Source organism: Biomphalaria glabrata, chromosome 15, assembly GCF_947242115.1.
Source record: "Biomphalaria glabrata chromosome 15, xgBioGlab47.1, whole genome shotgun sequence".
Classification (NCBI taxonomy): Eukaryota; Metazoa; Mollusca; class Gastropoda; family Planorbidae; genus Biomphalaria; species Biomphalaria glabrata.
In genome coordinates this window covers 4,123,710-4,142,761 of record NC_074725.1, presented here as the reverse complement: position 1 = coordinate 4,142,761, position 19,052 = coordinate 4,123,710, and the positions used below count along the sequence as shown (strand labels likewise).

Here is a 19,052-nt window from a genome sequence, read left to right as displayed (position 1 = left end):
ACACCATTGTTAACCGTGGAGCACAGAAACAGATGACCTTTACATAACCTGCCCTATAGATCGCAAGGTCTGAAAGGGAAACTTAACTAACTAAACTGTTCATTTTTAATGTTTATCTCCAAGGAAACTCGTTTCAGGTTTGTAATTAAAAGTCATTAGAGTAATTTGTCATTAATAATAAATGTACAGTATCTCTGATAGGATGTCTAGATCATTCTATGGTTGTTGTTTTTTTGGTTCACAATTTGATTTGAATTTTTTTTAAGTTTAAAGATTAATTTTACATGCATTTTTCTCAAGTAGAAACATTGTTTGTATTCTTATTTCTGATGTCTTTAGAGGAAGCCATTGTAATGTATTCTGAGCAGACACATTAATAGGGGAAATACAATCAAAGATGACCTGTTAGTTCATAGTACAGGTAGACTACTATGATGTGCTTGCTTCCAAAGGCTCCACATTCTTCTATTTGAACAAGCAACATTGTTTCTCTTATAAAGACTTGAAGAAGAATTTTTTTTTTTAATTAAAAAACCAGTAATAATTTTAATGGTTTTATATACTTCATAGAGGTGCAGTGGCTGAGTTCTGATCTGGTGGTCTAGGGTTCAAATCCTGGAATTTCAATATTAGGATCTTAAGGGCGCCTCTGTGTCCACCCAGCTTTAATAAGTACCCTGACATTAATTGGGGAAAAGTAAAGGTGGTTGGTGTGGTGCTGGCCATGACATCCTCGTTAACTGTGGGCCATAGAAACATATGACCTTTTGCATCATCTGCCCAATAGATCGGAAGGTCTTAAATAAGAAACTTTTTTTATATGCTACATGTATTAGATTAGCTTAGTTTTTTTGTTTACTTTTGTTTTGTGTGCTGGTAATTGATGTTTTAAAAGTTATCAACTTTTTTTTAACTAACTTTATGTGTATGTCTCTCTGAATCAGGTGAATACAGGCTTGGCTGCACAGACAAGAATTGTACAGGACTTGTTGATGGCCCACACTATGATCCTGTGGCTCCCTTCACTGGTAGGTCAGTAGATTAATAGTTCCACACAGGTAGCGGTTAAATATCTGGTTAGGTTAAAAATAGGGCTTACTGGAGAAAATAATAATAATAAGATTGATGAGGAATGCTGTACTGGAGAAAATAAATAATAACAAAACAAATAAACTAAACATGGATTACAATAAGTATATTCTGGAGAAGACCTTCAGCTAAAAATTGTAGAAAAAATTATTTTTTCAACATTTTTACTAAACAATTCCTATTTTATATACTTGCAGAGAAATTTTATGTCTGCAAAAACAGAACTGTAGTGGAAAAGAAACATTGTGAAGAAGAGGGTCATTTCTTTGACCCCATTAAAAGGGATTGTACTGATGCAATTAATGACGGTAGGAGATCAATGCAATCAATAAATCAAATACTTTTTATCATTAGATAAATGTATTGTAAATAAACTCCCCCTAAATGTAAACAATATAGAATCTTTTAAAAATTTGTGTACCCTAAAATTAAATAACAGTGTATGACTAAAATTCCAGTTATGGGAAAATATTTTTTACTACCATTTTTTATAGTAATTGAAAACACTGGGTGTAAAATTATTTTTTTAAATCAACAATAAATTAATAACTTACCTGATTCTCTGTATTGAGAGGTTATTTTTATCGCAGTAAAAAATGACATTTTCTGACAAAGCTCTTTTTGGAAATAGTTTATTTAAGTCTTATAAGTTCTTCAATGCAAAACTAAGAAGTGATTTTTATTCTGTAAGTTTATCACTGAATATTGCTTACTGCACTAAGCCAATTAATGTATTTATTAATTATATGAATGCAAATAATATATTTCAGAATCTGTTCAGAATTTCTGCAAAAAAAATCCAACAGCAGTGTTTCCAGACCCCAGCAAGTGTTCATTGTTTTATGATTGCTCACAAGACAGTTGGCATCCTTTGTTAAAGGTAAGCTGTAACAATCTGTAACAATAAAAATAATTATTTAGTTTGTAAACTGCTGTTCACAGACATAATGTAGGGCTCAAAACGCTTCAATAACATAACAGACATAAAAACAAGAGTTAAAATGACAAACTAATCTAAAAAAAAGTTTGAACAGATAGGTCTTAATGTTCCTCTTGAATGTAGTGTCTGGCTGAAGTCAAGCTGTAACTTTTGAGGGTGAAATGTGGCACAACTTGAAGCATTGAATCCATGGAGCACAGGGCTCTTTGATGAACTTATGGAGTGATCAGAGACTAAGGTACAAGGGAATATTTTTTGTTGTAGATGCAGTGATGACAAAGTGTGGCCACCTTGAAGTTGATTCTTGCATTCACTGGGATCCAATGGAGTGTGCACAAGAGAGCAGTAGCAAACTATATAATAATGTTTTACACATTTCGGATGTTCCTTCAGAGTTGAAGATAAACAACATCCTAGTCCAAACCTTCTGCAGGAAGACAGGGGATGGCAGTGGTGGGGTATGAACCCTGGACCATCAAGACAACCAAATGATAGTCCAGCGCAAATAGCCCACAACCAGGCAGCCATACGACTTTAACCAAGATCTCTAGTCTTTTTTTTTAAAATCCTTCTCTTTTTCCACTAGTCCTGAGACAGTGATTCAGTTAGGCTTAATCGTAATGATTCTCTCACATCTCATGCTTTGATACAAACTTAACTTTACATGCTCTAGTAAACTATAAATATTTGGTTAAGTGTACATTTTAGCTCAATTTGGTGTGAAATTATTATAACATACTCAAAAAATGACTAAGTAGGATATTATTAATGTTTATTTTTTTTATCCTGCATATTCCAGCCTTACCAATCAGAATGTGCATACCCAAGGTTATTTGACCAACAGACATCATCCTGTGCCAGTTTTCTGGATGTTACATGTGGCAGACGCAGGGAGACAATACAACCATGTAAGCATAAATATCTTCACCTATTCCTTAGTCTGTTGGACCGTTGGGGCACCATACAAGAACTGTCAACTGTCTTTCTCCATTCCTCTCTGTCCTTTGCCTTGGATAGAATTTCATTCACCGACCGGCCTGTCAATTCTTTGATGTTGTCTTCCCACTGCTTTCTCTGTCTTCATCTTCCTGGTACTGTTCCCTGAAGGAAGGTCTTTGCGAACCCTGAAGACCTTTTCTTTAAATGATGTGGTTAAAGGCTGCATATAAACATATTAAGTACCCTTACTATTGTTAGCTGCTACGTAAGTGAGAATTCAGGCTATAGCAAATCACAAGTGGGAGCTTATAATATAATGTATAATATAGCTTGACTTATAAACTCACTTACGTTTTGGCTCCATCTCTCCACCTGTGAGAATCGCTAACAAGACTACTTATACAACAGATATACTGAGTCTTTTTATGTTTTCTATATCTTTAAAATTTAAGCAAATAAATTATTTTTTTTAATGAGGCATTTAAATTGTTAAGAATAATCAATGCCAACAATAGACTAGGCTGTGCTTTTTTATTTTAGCTCAGAATAAATAGACTTTCTTAAAAGTAATTTTTAGGAAAACTTGTATTTAAAAATAATATGAAATCAATTCTTAGCATTAAACATTTCCATGGCTCACTTTTTCACAATTGTTTTATACCTCTAGCTTGATGTCTTTATCCATATTTTTTCAGATTTGTAGACCATTTTCTCCATTTTTTTTTAAATTTAATTGATAAAATGTCAGACGATGATTTTTCTTGTATTTTACACTTTTAATAATTCTCTTTGTTGCATTGAATGTTGTTTTTTCCAAGGTGACTATGTTGTCGGTCACTGTGTTGATGCTGGATGTATCCCTTGTGTTGCCTCCTGCCTGGGGCTGAGGGATGGATCCAATGCTTACCCTGGCCGTGTCCTCACCAGCTTCTACTTGGTCTGTCAGCGAGAGAGGACCATAGACATTAGGACTTGTGCTGAAGGCTCCATCTTTGATCCCCAGATGAGAACTTGTTTGATGGAGATCAGTTCACGTGAGTAGGTTTTCTTTTCTGGCTTATAAGACTACATTTTATTTTATTGTAATCCTTAGAATAATATAATTTAAAGAAAAAAATTTAGGATCATTTATGAATACTATCTTTTCTCTAATTAAAGTGGTAAAGTACCCTGTTCAGCCATTCCAATCTATTTAGTAGATGATGTAAAGGTCATCTATTTCAGACTTAGTTGGGGAAAAGTCAAGGCGTTTGGTTGTTGTGTTGGTCATATGACACCTTCATTAGCCCAGGCCACAAAAACAGACTACTCTTGCTTTTTATAAAATTATGAATTTGCAATATAGTTGTTACTAGGAAAGCATAACAGTAAAACTCACTCAAAGGCACTGTGCAGTGACCTAGCTATGGACCTTATTTGCTACCAAAAAAAAACAACTGCATGACTTCATTCTCTCAGTGCTAAGAATGAAAAAATAAATTAGCTTGTTACATCACATCCATATTTTGAATTATCAAATTATCAAGGAAAGACAATTCTCTAGAAATGCTATGCTGTTGAGTTTCACTTGGTTGATTAGTTCAGTTGAAAGAATTAAAGTACTCCTTTCAGACCTTAGAGTCTTATTTAGGGCAGATTATGCAAAGGTCATCTGTTTCTATGGCCGATGGTTAACAAGGGGATCAAGTGACAAATACAACCGCCAAACACCTTTGCCTTCCTCAACTGTCATGGTACCCATTAGAGTTGGGTGGGAGTCAGGGATGTCCTAAAAATTCACATGCTAAAAATCTCAGTTTTCACAGAGATTCAAACCCAGGCGCTGTACCACTCAGCCACAATGCCTGCAATTTATATTACTACTTTGGCTTGTGATTTGATCACTGTGATTATACTTGGATTTCTTAACAAAAGTATTTCAAATTTCTAGGATTTCTTCTGTGCTTAATTCATCTCAAAGTATTAAATGAGAACAATAAATCTACTAAAATCTATTACCGCAACAGAAGGTTTACTCAATCAGCAAATTATATAAGATAAGATAAGATAAGATAAGATAATGATTTCTTTCATTTTGAATCTAGACTTTCTGATATTTACTTGTATCATTTTACTTCTGTTTTTTTGTTTGTTTTTCAATGTGTCTTAAAAGATGTGCTTTAAATTACATTTCTGTTGATGGCAAATTTATTTTATTTTGTTTGTTTTATTTGTATTGCTATGGCCTACTTTAAGATGAGGTGCCATAAGCAAAAATCTTAAGTCCTAACCTTGAAAAGCTATCTTCATTTCCTTTTTTTTTTTTTTACATTTCCAAAAAACATGTTTCGGATGTTCCTTCAGAGTTGAAGATAGTTTACTTTCTAGTCCAAACCTCCCGCAGGACGATGGGGGATGGGAGCGGGCAGGAATGAACCCTTGACCATTGATAAATCCAAATGACAGTCCAACACGCAAACTGCACGACCATGCAGCCATCCATTGTAATATCTTTTTAAAAAAATGTCAGATTTATAATCTTTCATGTCATATAGCATCATGACCTTTGATCTTATCACATTGATCAGTCAGTTTTGGAGAGTTTTGATTCAATACTTGAAATATATTAATTATTAATCTTCTGAGTCATAAACCAATTTCAATAGTTTTATTTGTACTGTGTGTTTGTACTGCGTGTGATGTTGTTTTAACAATAATCTCCAGACTGCTATTAAAAACTTTTAGTTACAGAGTTAGATTTTGTAACTCTTGACTCCTTGTATATTGTTTCTATATTTGTTTTTCATTAGAAACTTTGGACATTTACTGTGCCAATAATCCAGACGGTCGACTCCTCCATCCCAGTGAGTGTTCAATGTTCTACAGCTGTACACAACAAAACAACTCACAGGTAGCGTTGGTTCAACTGTTTCTTTTAACAATACATCAGAGAACTCTTGGGCCATGATCCAGAGGTTGATTCCTGCTACAAACTAAAATTTGAACCCTGCCTTACTGCAGGAAGTTTTAGGACATAATATGCTATTAGAGCATGGAATGGGTTGCCTGAGCCAGCCAGGAAAATCAGTGACTTTGCAGAAATTAAGTCATTGGTTAATATGCATGACTGAATGCATGACGCATAGGACGTAATCATCTTCTTTTTTGAAGTAACGTCTGTATTATAAAAGAAGGAATATAAGAGTGGTATAAAAACGAAAGACATTATCATACTCTTGCCTTAAAGCAGTGATTGGCAAACTATGGCCACTGGGCCAACTACGGCCCACTGAAATGTTTGATCCAATCTGCCACTTGGTTTGCAGTAATGAATTAAAAATAATAATTTCAGACACAATGTAAACCTTCAAGCTTTGAACACAAATTTTTGTTTGATTCTTTCACTTCAGTTTTCTAGTTTGTAAAACATTGGAACTCTAAATCGATGAATAAAAAAAGTAGAGCTGCTTTAAAATGTTTATTTTAAGAAGAGTGTAGGTGAAAGTACTTTTTATAAAGTACACAAAAAACATTTGACGAGGTTCAATGCACTGACTGCAGGAAGACAGGAATTATGATGAAAACTTGTAATATTGAAGTAATTTAAAAGGAGATTTCAATGTTCTTAATAAAATCCAGTTTACCAAATTTAGTATCAGAATTTGTGCATTGTTTACATCTTCTTGTAGATCTATATGATAGTGCTTAAGAAATGAATAGCTTATGAAAGTGGATAATTTCAATAAGAAAACTGTCTATAAATTGATTGAAAGATGAACATTTTAGTTCACTCTTAAGAATAACTACATAGTAATTTGAACCTAATTCATTAAATCTAAAAATGAAATTTCTGTATTTAATTTTTGGAAATATTTTGGCCCGCCAAAAAATTTTCTTTTAGTTTTTTTCCCCACTCCTTAAAAAGTTTGCCCATCACAGCCTTAGAGCAAGAAATACTTTTGATCAGAAAACTGTTTAACAAGACTATCAAAAAATGTTTTGTTTTATTTAAAAGGATGGAGTGGCACAACTTTTTAACATTTCTTGAGTCCTCTGAATCTTGTCCTATTATGTTGTGCATCTGAAGGCATAGCAAGTAAACCAGTAACATAAAAGCTAAAATGCTATTTGTTTTATGTTACACTTAAGTTTTCAATCTTTAAAAGGTCTTCTGTCATCTTAGGTCAACCCAAATCTACCTGCAAGAGCTGTAGAGTGTAAATATCCTTACCTGGTGGACGCAGGCACAGTGACATGTAAGCCTCACACCTTGGTCAAGTGTGGGGGAAGGAGAGAACCTTACTCGCCTTGTAAGTTTAAATAACATTTTACTTTCCTTGAAGGCCAGCATGAAAATTTTTTTTAGAGTGAATTATTTGACAATTGAACTTCTGTTTCTACAAGACTAACTACTTAAGTATGTGGATAATGTACATTATATTTTGCAAACAGTGTCGTCTTGTCTTGTGATTAGATCTAAGCTACTTCTTGGTTATTATTCTTTTTATCTACTAAAACGAATGATGCCTCTACATTTCCCAACAGGTGATTATGTTAGTAACCGATGTACAAGCAAAGCCTGTACTAAATGTGAACTTATAATGCCTTCCTGTTACGGCAAAGCTGATAATTACTATCCAGCTATTAATCAGGTATGAAAGCAAATCTTAGTTGTGTAATTAACATAAAATTCACAACCTGGTGTTTAAAAATTTTTGCAATTACTATTACGCTGTAAAGCCAAGTGTTAAAAAATGAGTAAAAAAAAGATTTAGCCTACTTCCTAGATATGTGGGATGTGAGGCTGATGAACATAAATAGCTTACTTAATTTCATAAAAAGGTTCAGTCAATCATTATAAAATAGGCTTCATAATACAAATTCTAACTGTGACTTTAATAATTGTGACTTAAATAAGTATCTACTTTTAAAAAATAGCACATTGTGCTAAAAATCTACTTAAATACAGCATATAATACTAGGAAATCTTTTTTTTTTTATTGCAAAGTTTATTGCTTATACATTTGTTTAATATCATGCTAAATATATATGATTTCATTCTGTCTTATCTAGGAAATGACTGCCCATTACATTATTTGTAAAGACCAGAGGGTTATGGGAGCAGGGAGTTGCCCCAACGGAACTATTTTTGACATTCGAACTTTGACCTGTACAGACGTTGTGTATCCTTGTGAGTAAACAGAAGCAATTCATTTACTTTAATTATACCTCATCATGCAAGAATGCAGGGACTCTTGTCTACAAAAAAAATGAGTTGGGCTTTCGAAAACCTGGACAAAAAGACAAAAGTCCCATGTTGCCCGTTACAAACGTTTGCTCTATGCTCAGAGACTTCGTGATGACACTTAAATATTTACAGTAAGTCAGCAGTTGTTTCAGGGGGATGGCTCCTTACAAGAGGAGACCCTCTTTCACGACTGTTTAGACGTATGCCCAGATTGAGCTGTGAATAATTTAAGTGATTTGCAATTTAGCAGCTGTGCCTTAAAGGTTATTCCTATTACACTATTGTTAAAGTGATAACTGTCGCTGTTTTTTTTTTCTCTCTGTGTGACATCAACGTTTTTCTTATGTCTCTCATCCATCTGTTTCTGTAACACTGTCAATGGATCCATTAAAAGACGGGGGAGGGCAGAAGCAACAACAAATGTGAGTGCCATCAAACGTCCATGCCGACGAGCTAAATGATTAGGTCAAACAGAAACTCGAGGACATCAAAGCAGTGTTGACGTCTATTCCACTGATTCATAGAATGGAAGAAAATCAAAGTACCGGGAACCGTACCAGGAAAAAGAAGAAGCGGGAGACAGAGAAAGCGATGGCAAGACAAGATAAAAGAATGGACAGGCCTGTCATTGAATATTCTATCCAAGGCAAAGGCAGAGAAAGACGGTTAACAGATCGTGTATGGTGCCAACAATGATTCAACAGATTAAGGAATAGGTTATATGTGATATTTGAAATAAAATAATGACAAATTAAAACTATGGTTTCATAATAATTATTATTTAATCAAATAAGAAATAATGCAATCTTTAAAAAAAGAAAAAAATAAGTAAAGTGTTCCGCTGAATGCCCCGAAGATTCGATGTGTTCCATTACAGCAAAAGTTTAGGAAGCACTGCTCTAGAGCATGCAGACTAAAGCAAAAAGTTCCCTTTTCAGACCTTGCGTTCTATAGGGCAGATGATGTTTATGTCATCTGTTTCTTTGCCTATGGGTAATGAGCAGGAGGGTGTCAAGTGGCCAGCACAACGACCAACCACCTTTACTTTCCCCAGCTAAATTCAGGTACCCATTACAGTTGGGGGGGGGGGGGGGGAATCAGGGGCGCCCTAAGAATCCCGAAATTCAAAATCCCTTTCTTTACCGAGATTTACTTTTTTATTAGATAAATTCAAACCACATTATAGGATTTAAACATGATTCCAATAAATTCATCTAACATTTTTCAGAAGAAATCAAATGAGCTACTTATTCACTTCATGTTTTCTGTTTCATAGATACTTTTTTATATCCTAAAAACTCATTTTGAAAATGAGGACCAGTAACCTTAAAGCCCATTGAACATTGGTTCATAAAACTATGTCTTTGTTATTTAAAAAATACACTTCAGTTTTGTGCTAATAGTTTCTTTTGTAATCTTCAGTGTCACTTTTAGAGTTCTGCACCAATTACCACACAGGGCGAGTTCAGAACCCTGCCAACTGTGCCCAGTACTACGACTGTGCCATGTCGCTGACTGAGGTCACAGAGTGCACATACCCTGACCTCTATGATGTGACATCTCACCTTTGTTTACCTTATAATCAAGTCACTTGTGCAGGTCGACCAGTCTTTCTTGACCCATGTAAGGAAATAAATAGACCTCAAATTTAATTTAGTATTTTTTAATCAGCTCATACACTAACCAGGAGATATACTGACTCTATAAAGGCCCATCTATAGTGGTGGAACAGGAGATATACTGACTCTATAAAGGCCCATCTATAGTGGGGGAACAGGAGATATACTGACTCTATAAAGGCCCATCTATAGTGGGGTAACAGGAGATATACTGACTCTATAAAGGCCCATCTATAGTGGGGGAACAGGAGATATACTGACTCTATAAAGGCCCATCTATAGTGGGGGAACAGGAGATATACTGACTCTATAAAGGCCCATCTATAGTGGGGGGAAATAAAAAAATAACAGACTTCGCTGGGCAGGTTGCCTCAACAGAATGTCAGAGAACAGAGGAGCACAAATATATTACCAGCCAAATCCAAAAGGCAGGCTTCCTAAGGTAGACCATGAATACAATAGCTTGATGCTGTTGAGGCAAAGTTACAACAACTAAAGAGTTTGTGCAATGAGATGAAAGGCTCAAGAGAGATCTGAAAGGAAGGATGTGTTGAAGCAGGCCAGAGACCTTCATGATGGGCTGTATTACCACTGTGATGAATGGATGGATGTGTTGGAGCAGGCCAGAGACCTTCATGATGGGCTGTATTACCCACTGTGATGAATGGAAGGATGTGTTGAAGCAGCTCAGAGACCTTCATGATGGGCTGTATTACCCACTGTGATGAATGGAAGGATGTGTTGAAGCAGCTCAGAGACCTTCATGATGGGCTGTACTACCCACTGTGATGAATGGATGGATGTTGTTTTCTTAGTTTACTTGTGCACACTGATAATTTGTATGCTCTTTTCTGAATTTATAATATGTAAGCTAATACTTCATCTTGTATTAATGTCCATCTGTCCACCAGGTGACAGTTTCACCTTCTGTCCTGTCCAGCCATGTCCATACTGTAACTCTGCCTACCCCTCTTGTGTGGGGAGGAATGGTGCTGTAGGTGGTTTCCGATTTGAGCCTTCAATGTACTATCAGTGTGTGAATGACCGTCTGGTATTAAAGTATTGTCAGACTACATTCAACTGGACAGCCAAAACTTGTAATGAGCTGATTAACCCAGGTACACACTCAAAAGTTTAAATCTAATACTTAGATTTGTTTTAGCAAACTAGCTGGTAGTCTTAAAAGTTTTAAATTTTTTTTTTTTTCTCTATCACATGACATCAAAAATTAATATTATGGACGATTTGTTAGTTGCTAACTGTTTAATTGTTTTATAAACAATGATCAAAGACTTTGCAGAGTGAGGGCATCACTTTGAAGTGAAATTATTTTTGCTTAATTTAAGTTTCAACCAAACTTAATCTGTCACTTCCTGAACAGGTCAAACAGATCAGAGTTCATCCACATCTACTACAACAGTCAGGCCTAGCAACACAACCTTGGCCTCCAATGATCTGAAAGGTGTTGTTGTTTTTTTTTAAATAGTTTCAGTTTATTCATGTGTATAATAAGTAAACTTCTTTTAATTAAAAAAAATGTTACTAGAACACTAGAGAGAATTTTGTGAGAGCCTCGATTTTTGATGCAAAGTTGGACAACTAGAAATGAACGCACTGATGTTCACAGAAAGAAAGAAAAAATAGTGAATCAGAATATCAATAATAACAGATCAGAATAACTTACATATGATGAAACTAAGTTTGTGTGGGTTAAACTGGACACGCACTTCTTGATAGAGCAACGCATATGATTAATTCAGTGAAACAAGGAAACTGTAGTTTCCAATATTTCTTCCTAATTGTAACTTCTAATTATTTTCCAATGTCATTTCTGCATTAATTGTAACAGTAAGTGATAGTAATCAGTGGTGCCCAATCTTCTCTGTCTTGAGGCCTCATACATTTCAAAGTCATCACTGCCAAAGAGTCCAATAGAACCAAGCCTATGCAACTTCATTATAGACTTTAAGCAGAAGTTGAACTGCCATGTGGCACCCTCAGGCCATATCACTGCCAAAGAGTCCAATAGAACCAAGCCTATGCAACTTCATTATAGACTTTAAGCAGAAGTTGAACTGCCATGTGGCACCCTCAGGCTATATCACTGCCAAAGAGTCCAATAGAACCAAGCCTATGCAACTTCATTATAGACTTTAAGCAGAAGTTGAACTGCCATGTGGCACCCTCAGGCCATATCACTGCCAAAGAGTCCAATAGAACCAAGCCTATGCAACTTCATTATAGACTTTAAGCAGAAGTTGAACTGCCATGTGGCACCCTCAGGCTATATCACTGCCAAAGAGTCCAATAGAACCAAGCCTATGCAACTTCATTATAGACTTTAAGCAGAAGTTGAACTGCCATGTGGCACCCTCAGGCCATATCACTGCCAAAGAGTCCAATAGAACCAAGCCTATGCAACTTCATTATAGACTTTAAGCAGAAGTTGAACTGCCATGTGGCACCCTCAGGCCATATCACTGCCAAAGAGTCCAATAGAACCAAGCCTATGCAACTTCATTATAGACTTTAAGCAGAAGTTGAACTGCCATGTGGCACCCTCAGGCCATATCACTGCCAAAGAGTCCAATAGAACCAAGCCTATGCAACTTCATTATAGACTTTAAGCAGAAGTTGAACTGCCATGTGGCACCCTCAGGCCATATCACTGCCAAAGAGTCCAATAGAACCAAGCCTATACAACTTCATTATAGACTTTAAGCAGAAGTTGAACTGCCATGTGGCACCCTCAGGCCATATCACTGCCAAAGAGTCCAATAGAACCAAGCCTATGCAACTTCATTATAGACTTTAAGCAGAAGTTGAACTGCCATGTGGCACCCTCAGGCCATATCACTGCCAAATTTTTCTAATTCCAATGAAATCAAAGCTATGCAGCTTCATTGTGCACTCTAGGCAGAAGTTAAAGCTGCCATGTGGGACCATCTCAAACCATAAACGGGAATCACTGATGTAAATAATAGAAGAAAGTACAAGAGATCTAGAGTGAGCTGTTTACAACAGTGTACAAACCCTAGGCTCAGTTTCAAATACTACTAATCTCCCTTGTTATCTAATGCAATAAATTTTCTTTGTATTTATAAATCATCTTAGTACATTCAACAAAATGCACATGTAGCTAACTTATGGCTTATCTCTATGTCAGCCAACATAGTGAACACCTGCAAAGCCTGGGCTGGTCTGATTATGTACAAGGAACATAACTGTGCTCAGTTTTTCAACTGTTCCAACCCAACCAGCCCCCTGGGGGCCTACATTGATGAGTGTCCAGTGGGCTACCTGTTTAACATCTTCACCAACAACTGTCACCCTTACAATGAGGTCATGTGTCAAGGGCGTTATGAACCTGAACAAGTGTGTAAGTAGCATTAAGGAAATATTCAGATTTTTTTTTTAGTTCTAAAAAACTAATATTTTAAATTTAATGATAGATAGATAGAAGTACTGTAAATATCTTTCCTCAGAATTACTAATACATTTTTTTCAGAGGATTTATTCTATTTTTAGTGACTTTATTAGTAAAATTTTTATTTCAGTTGTTGTTACAAAGCTAATATCAACTCACTCTGTCGGGTAAAAATTTAGAACACGTTAGTTCTCCCACACCCAATCTTAGATCAAGTTAAAACGTTCAACAATTTGTGTACCTAAAAATGTCTGCAAAAGAGCTCACAGTTAAGCAGCAAACAGCTGGCTATAAGAAGAAGAAGAAAAAGTACCTAAAAAAACATTTATCAATAAAAAAATTAACCAATTAGTCAATTAATTATTGGTAATTAATTATTTTATTTGGTACCAGTCTCAAAAAGGGGAAAAAATTCTACATTACTGAGATACATAGTTTTTCTTCCATTTCATAACTTTATTTTTTAAATGTATTTTTTTATATTTTGCTTGTTTTGTTTGTTACACTTAATTTTCAAATCATCTTACCTACATGTTTTGTTACAAAATATAATACTGGAGACTATTGCCTCTAGGACATTGTATAACTCTTTGTATTTAGATTATAGAGGAAAATCATCCTTACATATAAAGACAATGCCACATTACAACAACAAAGCTCTAAACTTTTAGATCACTGTAAAGGAAAATAATCATCTAAAGGGCTGTCTTGTTTGTTCAATTTATTTAAGTTGTATTTTGTGTTTTTTTGTTTTTTTCTGAATTCAATTTTGAAAAGAGTAGTATCAACTAATTCTTTTTTGAGAAGTTTACAACCATCATTGAGATGCACTGTATTTTATTGTTTGAAGATATGATTTATTTTTAGTTTACAAATGGAATTTTTATTTTTCGAATGATTTTTCTGTCTTATTGAAGTTTAAGCTTAATTTAAATTTTAAAGGCATTTTAGAATCTTTTTAGAGTCTTTTTAAAACCATCATAAGAATTTAGAGTTTCTTATTCCTTTACTTTACAATGTGGTTTTGTCTTTTTTGTTTAGCTTATTGTATTGAAATAATTTGTAGTTAAATTTTATAGGTTGTATGTTTCATTCAAATGTGACATTATAAATTCTGTTTAATGTTTATCAGGTTTTTGTGTAAAATATTAAATGAGGACAATGATATTCCAGGTGATTATCAAAGATATTGTCAAAACAAGTCCAACGATGGTTGCAGCGAATGTAAAAAGATCTACCCCTCATGTCAGAATGTCAGCAGCGGCATGGCACCAGCACAAGGTGGATTCTACTACTCTGCTGTCATTTGTCGGTCTGGCCGTGCAGTCAATGTGTCCACATGTCCAGCTGGTCAGTTCTATGATGCGGTCATGAAAAAGTGTTCTCCCATTATGAGTGACGGTAAGTGTCTTGTTATGTAATTAGTAATATTTGGTAGCATTCAATAGTTAGGACATTATTAAATTTACATGTACATTTTTTTCCTCTAAATGCACTCATTATCAAGAGGAGTTTTTTAACATTACAAATTGAAAGGCGCATAGTGGCAGACTGGTTAAGGGCTTGGCTTCTGAACCAAGATGTACCAAGCTAAAATCTTGATAAATACTAGGATTTCAAACTTAATTTTTTTTTGGAATGTAAAAGCAGTTGATAATTGTGCTAGCCAAGTGATAATAATAACAATAATAGTAATATATTTATTTACCTTGAGGAAATGTGTGCATTTCACATTTAAAAAAAAACAACATAATAATAGCAAACGAAATAAGCTTTCATTCCAGTTACATTCAAACATCAAATATGAAGTTGACATCAGAAATTTGGATTGTATTTGTAGCCTCCCCCCAAATAAAATATAGCATTACATCATCTGCCACCACGGACTTCAGGTCTGAAGGGGAAATGTTACTTTATTTAAGTAACCAACAGAAGTTTCAGTAACTTTTCTCACATTTGTATATGTACCTAATAGAAATGAATGCCATCCATTTCAGAGAGTGCAAAAGTGATGTGTAAGGAGCTTCCTAAACAGATCATCCCACACCCCATCTACTGCAACAAGTACATTCTATGTGGTGAGAATATCCCAGGGAATCCCAATCATGCCAACTATACTATTAAGGAATGTCCTTACCCTTTATTGTTTAGCAATGGTCTGTGCAGGAACTTCAAGACAGTCAGTTGTGGTCAGAGAAAGACGGCTATTTCACCATGTAAGTCGAGGCATGAGTGAGTGGATGAAATAACATCTCAATTACTTTTTTATTTTTGAAGGTTATTAAAAGGGTGAAGAAAATTTTTTTAATTATTAGTAATTTTTTGTGTCAATACATTTTGATGCGTAGTAACTTTGGTCCAGTCAGTTTAGTTATAGTCGTGAGTGTAACATGTAACATAAATAAAAAGTTTTTCAAAGACAATTCTTCCTTTTTACAGCAGACCACCTTTGTAATAGCAATTATATTGCTTTTAATATAGCTAATGATTTATTAATTTAAAAAAAAAGGAATATTTTTTAACCTCGCCCCAATTCTTCAACCCCCCCCCTCCAAAAAAAATCCTGTATAAATATATAAATCTACTAAAGAGTATATAAAATAATAATGATAGGCCTGTAGACCTTGAAATAGACAGTGATGTACAAAATGACCATCTATTATTTAACTCTAATCATCAATACATACAGGAACACCGGCTGATGTGTGTGTGTTCATAATATAGAATGTTTTGAACTCCAGACCAAATTTAATTTTCACATTATTATATTACCAAAAAATCATAACGGATAAACCAGAGTTTTCCATGAGGCCAATTAGATAGTAAATGTTTTCTCAAAGATATACATATACTGACAAATTTCTAGGAAAATTATTGAAGCTGTTTTCAAGATCCGTGTAGATTCCAATAGAGGAATTGTAAAACATAGACTTCTGTTAATCTTCTCAGTTTAAATGGCTTGAAAAAAATATTCAAAACTGAGTTGCTGTTTGTTTATTAGCACAAATTATAAATCATTAGGAAAATATTTTTCAAAGATGTTTTGGCCTCTAGTTTTGTTGCATTTCATTTAGTACTACAACCAAAGTTGTTTCATCTGGCTGTTGTCTGCACTCAAAGATGAATTGTAATTGGCCTTTCACTTTTTTTTAAATACTTTATTGCAATTTGAAAACTACAAGTTGACTAATACACAAAGCCTACAAATAAATAATATTAATTGAATTAAATAATAACATTGTTCTTCTAAAGTGTTAGCTGCCTTAGGAATTTTAATTGAAACTAAGAAATGATTTAGTAACATTTTCTTACCAACAGGATCTCCTTGCAATGCTCTTCAATCAAAATAATTTTTTTCTGAAATATTTTAGTCCTTGTTTAAAAAGAGGTTAAAGTCAATTAAAAATTTCCAATTTATGTGAGTTGAAACAATTGATATTTAGGGAAAATGCTCTTAAGTAGATACAAGTATAGCAATGTAGGACTTATATTTTAATTTTGTCTGGATACATCTGCAGGTGATTATGAGGAGCTGAGAAAGTGCCCAGAAAGTAGCTCCACCTGTAAAGTTGGGACAGCTGATACATGCCCTGATAAAACTGACCACATCTGTGCTCCGTGTGAGAAGCGATATCCTTCTTGCATAGGTAATGTCCTGAATATTTTATGACCAGTTAGTAAATTGATGGCTGACTGAAAAATGACCTGCACTTAAAAAATTTGTAGTAAACTGTTTGCTAACTGACTTATGTCCTGTAGTTACAGAAGTTTTAGTAGCGAACTGATTTATGTCCTGCACTTAACTCTTTCTATCCTAATTGATGATGCCAACGTTGATTTAACCCCATTAAACTAAATTTGATTTTTTGTATTTATAAACTTTAATTTGTGTTGTGTAAAAAGAGCATGCATTTCCCTATCATTTGATACCAAATATAACATTTCAAGCACAAATGTTATTAAAGTTTAATCATAACAGGATAGTGAAATACAAATACAAAATGAATAGTGCTAAAAATAATTACGGAGAGAAAATTAAAGAAGCCTTTGTAAACTAATAGCTAACTGGATACTGACCATGCTATTGCAGATAAACCAGACGGCTTTGTTCCATACCCTGGACGTTTGTTCACTCGTGATTTTGTTAGATGTGACTCAGGCAGGACACTGGCTATACTGAAATGTGTCCAGTCAGTATTTGATCCAAACACAAGAAGCTGTGGGCTGAAACTAGATCAAGGTCAGTTTTGCTACAAAAGTGAAGGTCCTATTCTCTTCAACAACAAAACGTAACAGACTTTTGAAAAAGCTTCATCTCTTTTGTTCATTACACTGTCTGTCTTTGAGCCCCAATCACTAAAGACTAAAAAAAGACACAAAAACTTATATTCTCTGACTGTTATATTATTGAATAAAAGCCAATGTTCTTCTGTAAACTCCACATGTAATGTTAGACTGTTATACGTATGTATATTTCTTTGGCATTGTTGTAATATTTTGTTCTATGTAATGCTCTATTAAAAAATAATTTTTCTTTAAAACCTTTCCATTCAGTTAAATCTTTTAGCTAAACTCATCCAAATTATTCATTTTTAACAGTTATTGCTGAACTTAAGACTGACCCCATAAGCTTCTGCAAACGCTACCCATCGGCCTTGATACCAGACAGTACTCACTGTGCCCGTTTCTACAACTGCAGCGGATCCTCCAGCAGCGGTATTGATGTGGCACACCTGCAGGAGTGCCGGCACCCAAAGCTTTTTGATACCAACAAGAGGATCTGTGATAACTTCATTGAAGTTCTGAACACTGCTGGATGTGAGGAGAAATTTCAACCAAAGCATTACTGTAAGTCATAGAGCCGCATTACTGTAAGTCATAGAGCAGCATTACTGTAAGTCATAGAGCAGCATTACTGTAAGTCATAGAGCAGCATTACTGTAAGTCATAAAGCAGCATTACTGTAAGTCATAGAGCAGCATTACTGTAAGTCATAGAGCAGCATTACTGTAAGTCATAGAGCAGCATTACTGTAAGTCATAGAGCAGCATTACTGTAAGTCATAGAGCAGCATTACTGTAAGTCATAGAGCAGCATTACTGTAAGTCATAAAGCAGCATTACTGTAAGTCATAGAGCAGCATTACTGTAAGTCATAGAGCAGCATTACTGTAGGTCATAGAGCAGCATTACTGTAAGTCATAGAGCAGCATTACTGTAAGTCATAGAGCAGCAGCATTACTGTAAGTCATAGAGCAGCATTACTGTAAGTCATAGAGCAGCATTACTGTAAGTCATAGAGCAGCATTACTGTAAGTCATAGAGCAGCATTACTGTAAGTCATAGAGCAGCATTACTGTAAGTCATAAAAGAGAAAATATGCTTTAATCATTGAAATCAAATTTGACTCATTGTAAAGTCAATTGAATCTTAATGTTCCATCCATTCCATGGAGTGCTCAGGCCTCCTGCTTCAACACTTCCATTTTGATCTCTCTTGAGCCTCTAGTCTACATTGTAGTCTTTCTTTGGGTAACCTGCCTTTTGTTGTTGTTTTTTGCTGGTATACAATTTTTTGCTCCTCTCTTCTCTTTCTTTCAAGGTAACCTGCCGAACAAAATCTGTTTTTTTTTCTTTTATTTCTATCTCTAAAGATGGGTTTAGTGCATGTCCTCCACCCAGTCTCTTGTATAGCACTATAGTTTTTTTCTAAGTATTTTCCGTTCCCAAGTCTTCAGTAGAATTTTTGTTTTGTTTGTCAATGTTCAGGTCTGACATTATGGTTCCATCTATAGTTTCCTTGATACTGTTTG

The 19,052-nt window shown here is 34.8% G+C and overlaps 1 protein-coding gene across 4 annotated transcripts in view; it reads left to right on the top strand.

Annotated features, from left to right (window-relative positions):
- The window catches only part of LOC106072196 (uncharacterized), a 44,860-nt gene that overhangs the window by 23,197 nt on the left and 2,611 nt on the right, over window positions 1–19,052 (top strand). For all 4 annotated transcript variants that reach the window (XM_056012932.1, XM_056012933.1, XM_056012934.1 and 1 more), the window contains 18 exons: window positions 945–1,028; window positions 1,287–1,397; window positions 1,860–1,969; window positions 2,829–2,937; window positions 3,787–4,002; window positions 5,758–5,858; window positions 7,131–7,257; window positions 7,493–7,599; window positions 8,021–8,138; window positions 9,618–9,818; window positions 10,726–10,932; window positions 11,196–11,276; window positions 12,981–13,193; window positions 14,415–14,642; window positions 15,239–15,457; window positions 16,760–16,888; window positions 17,332–17,481; window positions 17,841–18,089. In XM_056012932.1, coding sequence (XP_055868907.1) covers window positions 945–1,028; window positions 1,287–1,397; window positions 1,860–1,969; window positions 2,829–2,937; window positions 3,787–4,002; window positions 5,758–5,858; window positions 7,131–7,257; window positions 7,493–7,599; window positions 8,021–8,138; window positions 9,618–9,818; window positions 10,726–10,932; window positions 11,196–11,276; window positions 12,981–13,193; window positions 14,415–14,642; window positions 15,239–15,457; window positions 16,760–16,888; window positions 17,332–17,481; window positions 17,841–18,089 — 2,760 coding nt within the window. The remainder of the gene's footprint in view (window positions 1–944; window positions 1,029–1,286; window positions 1,398–1,859; window positions 1,970–2,828; window positions 2,938–3,786; window positions 4,003–5,757; window positions 5,859–7,130; window positions 7,258–7,492; window positions 7,600–8,020; window positions 8,139–9,617; window positions 9,819–10,725; window positions 10,933–11,195; window positions 11,277–12,980; window positions 13,194–14,414; window positions 14,643–15,238; window positions 15,458–16,759; window positions 16,889–17,331; window positions 17,482–17,840; window positions 18,090–19,052) is intronic.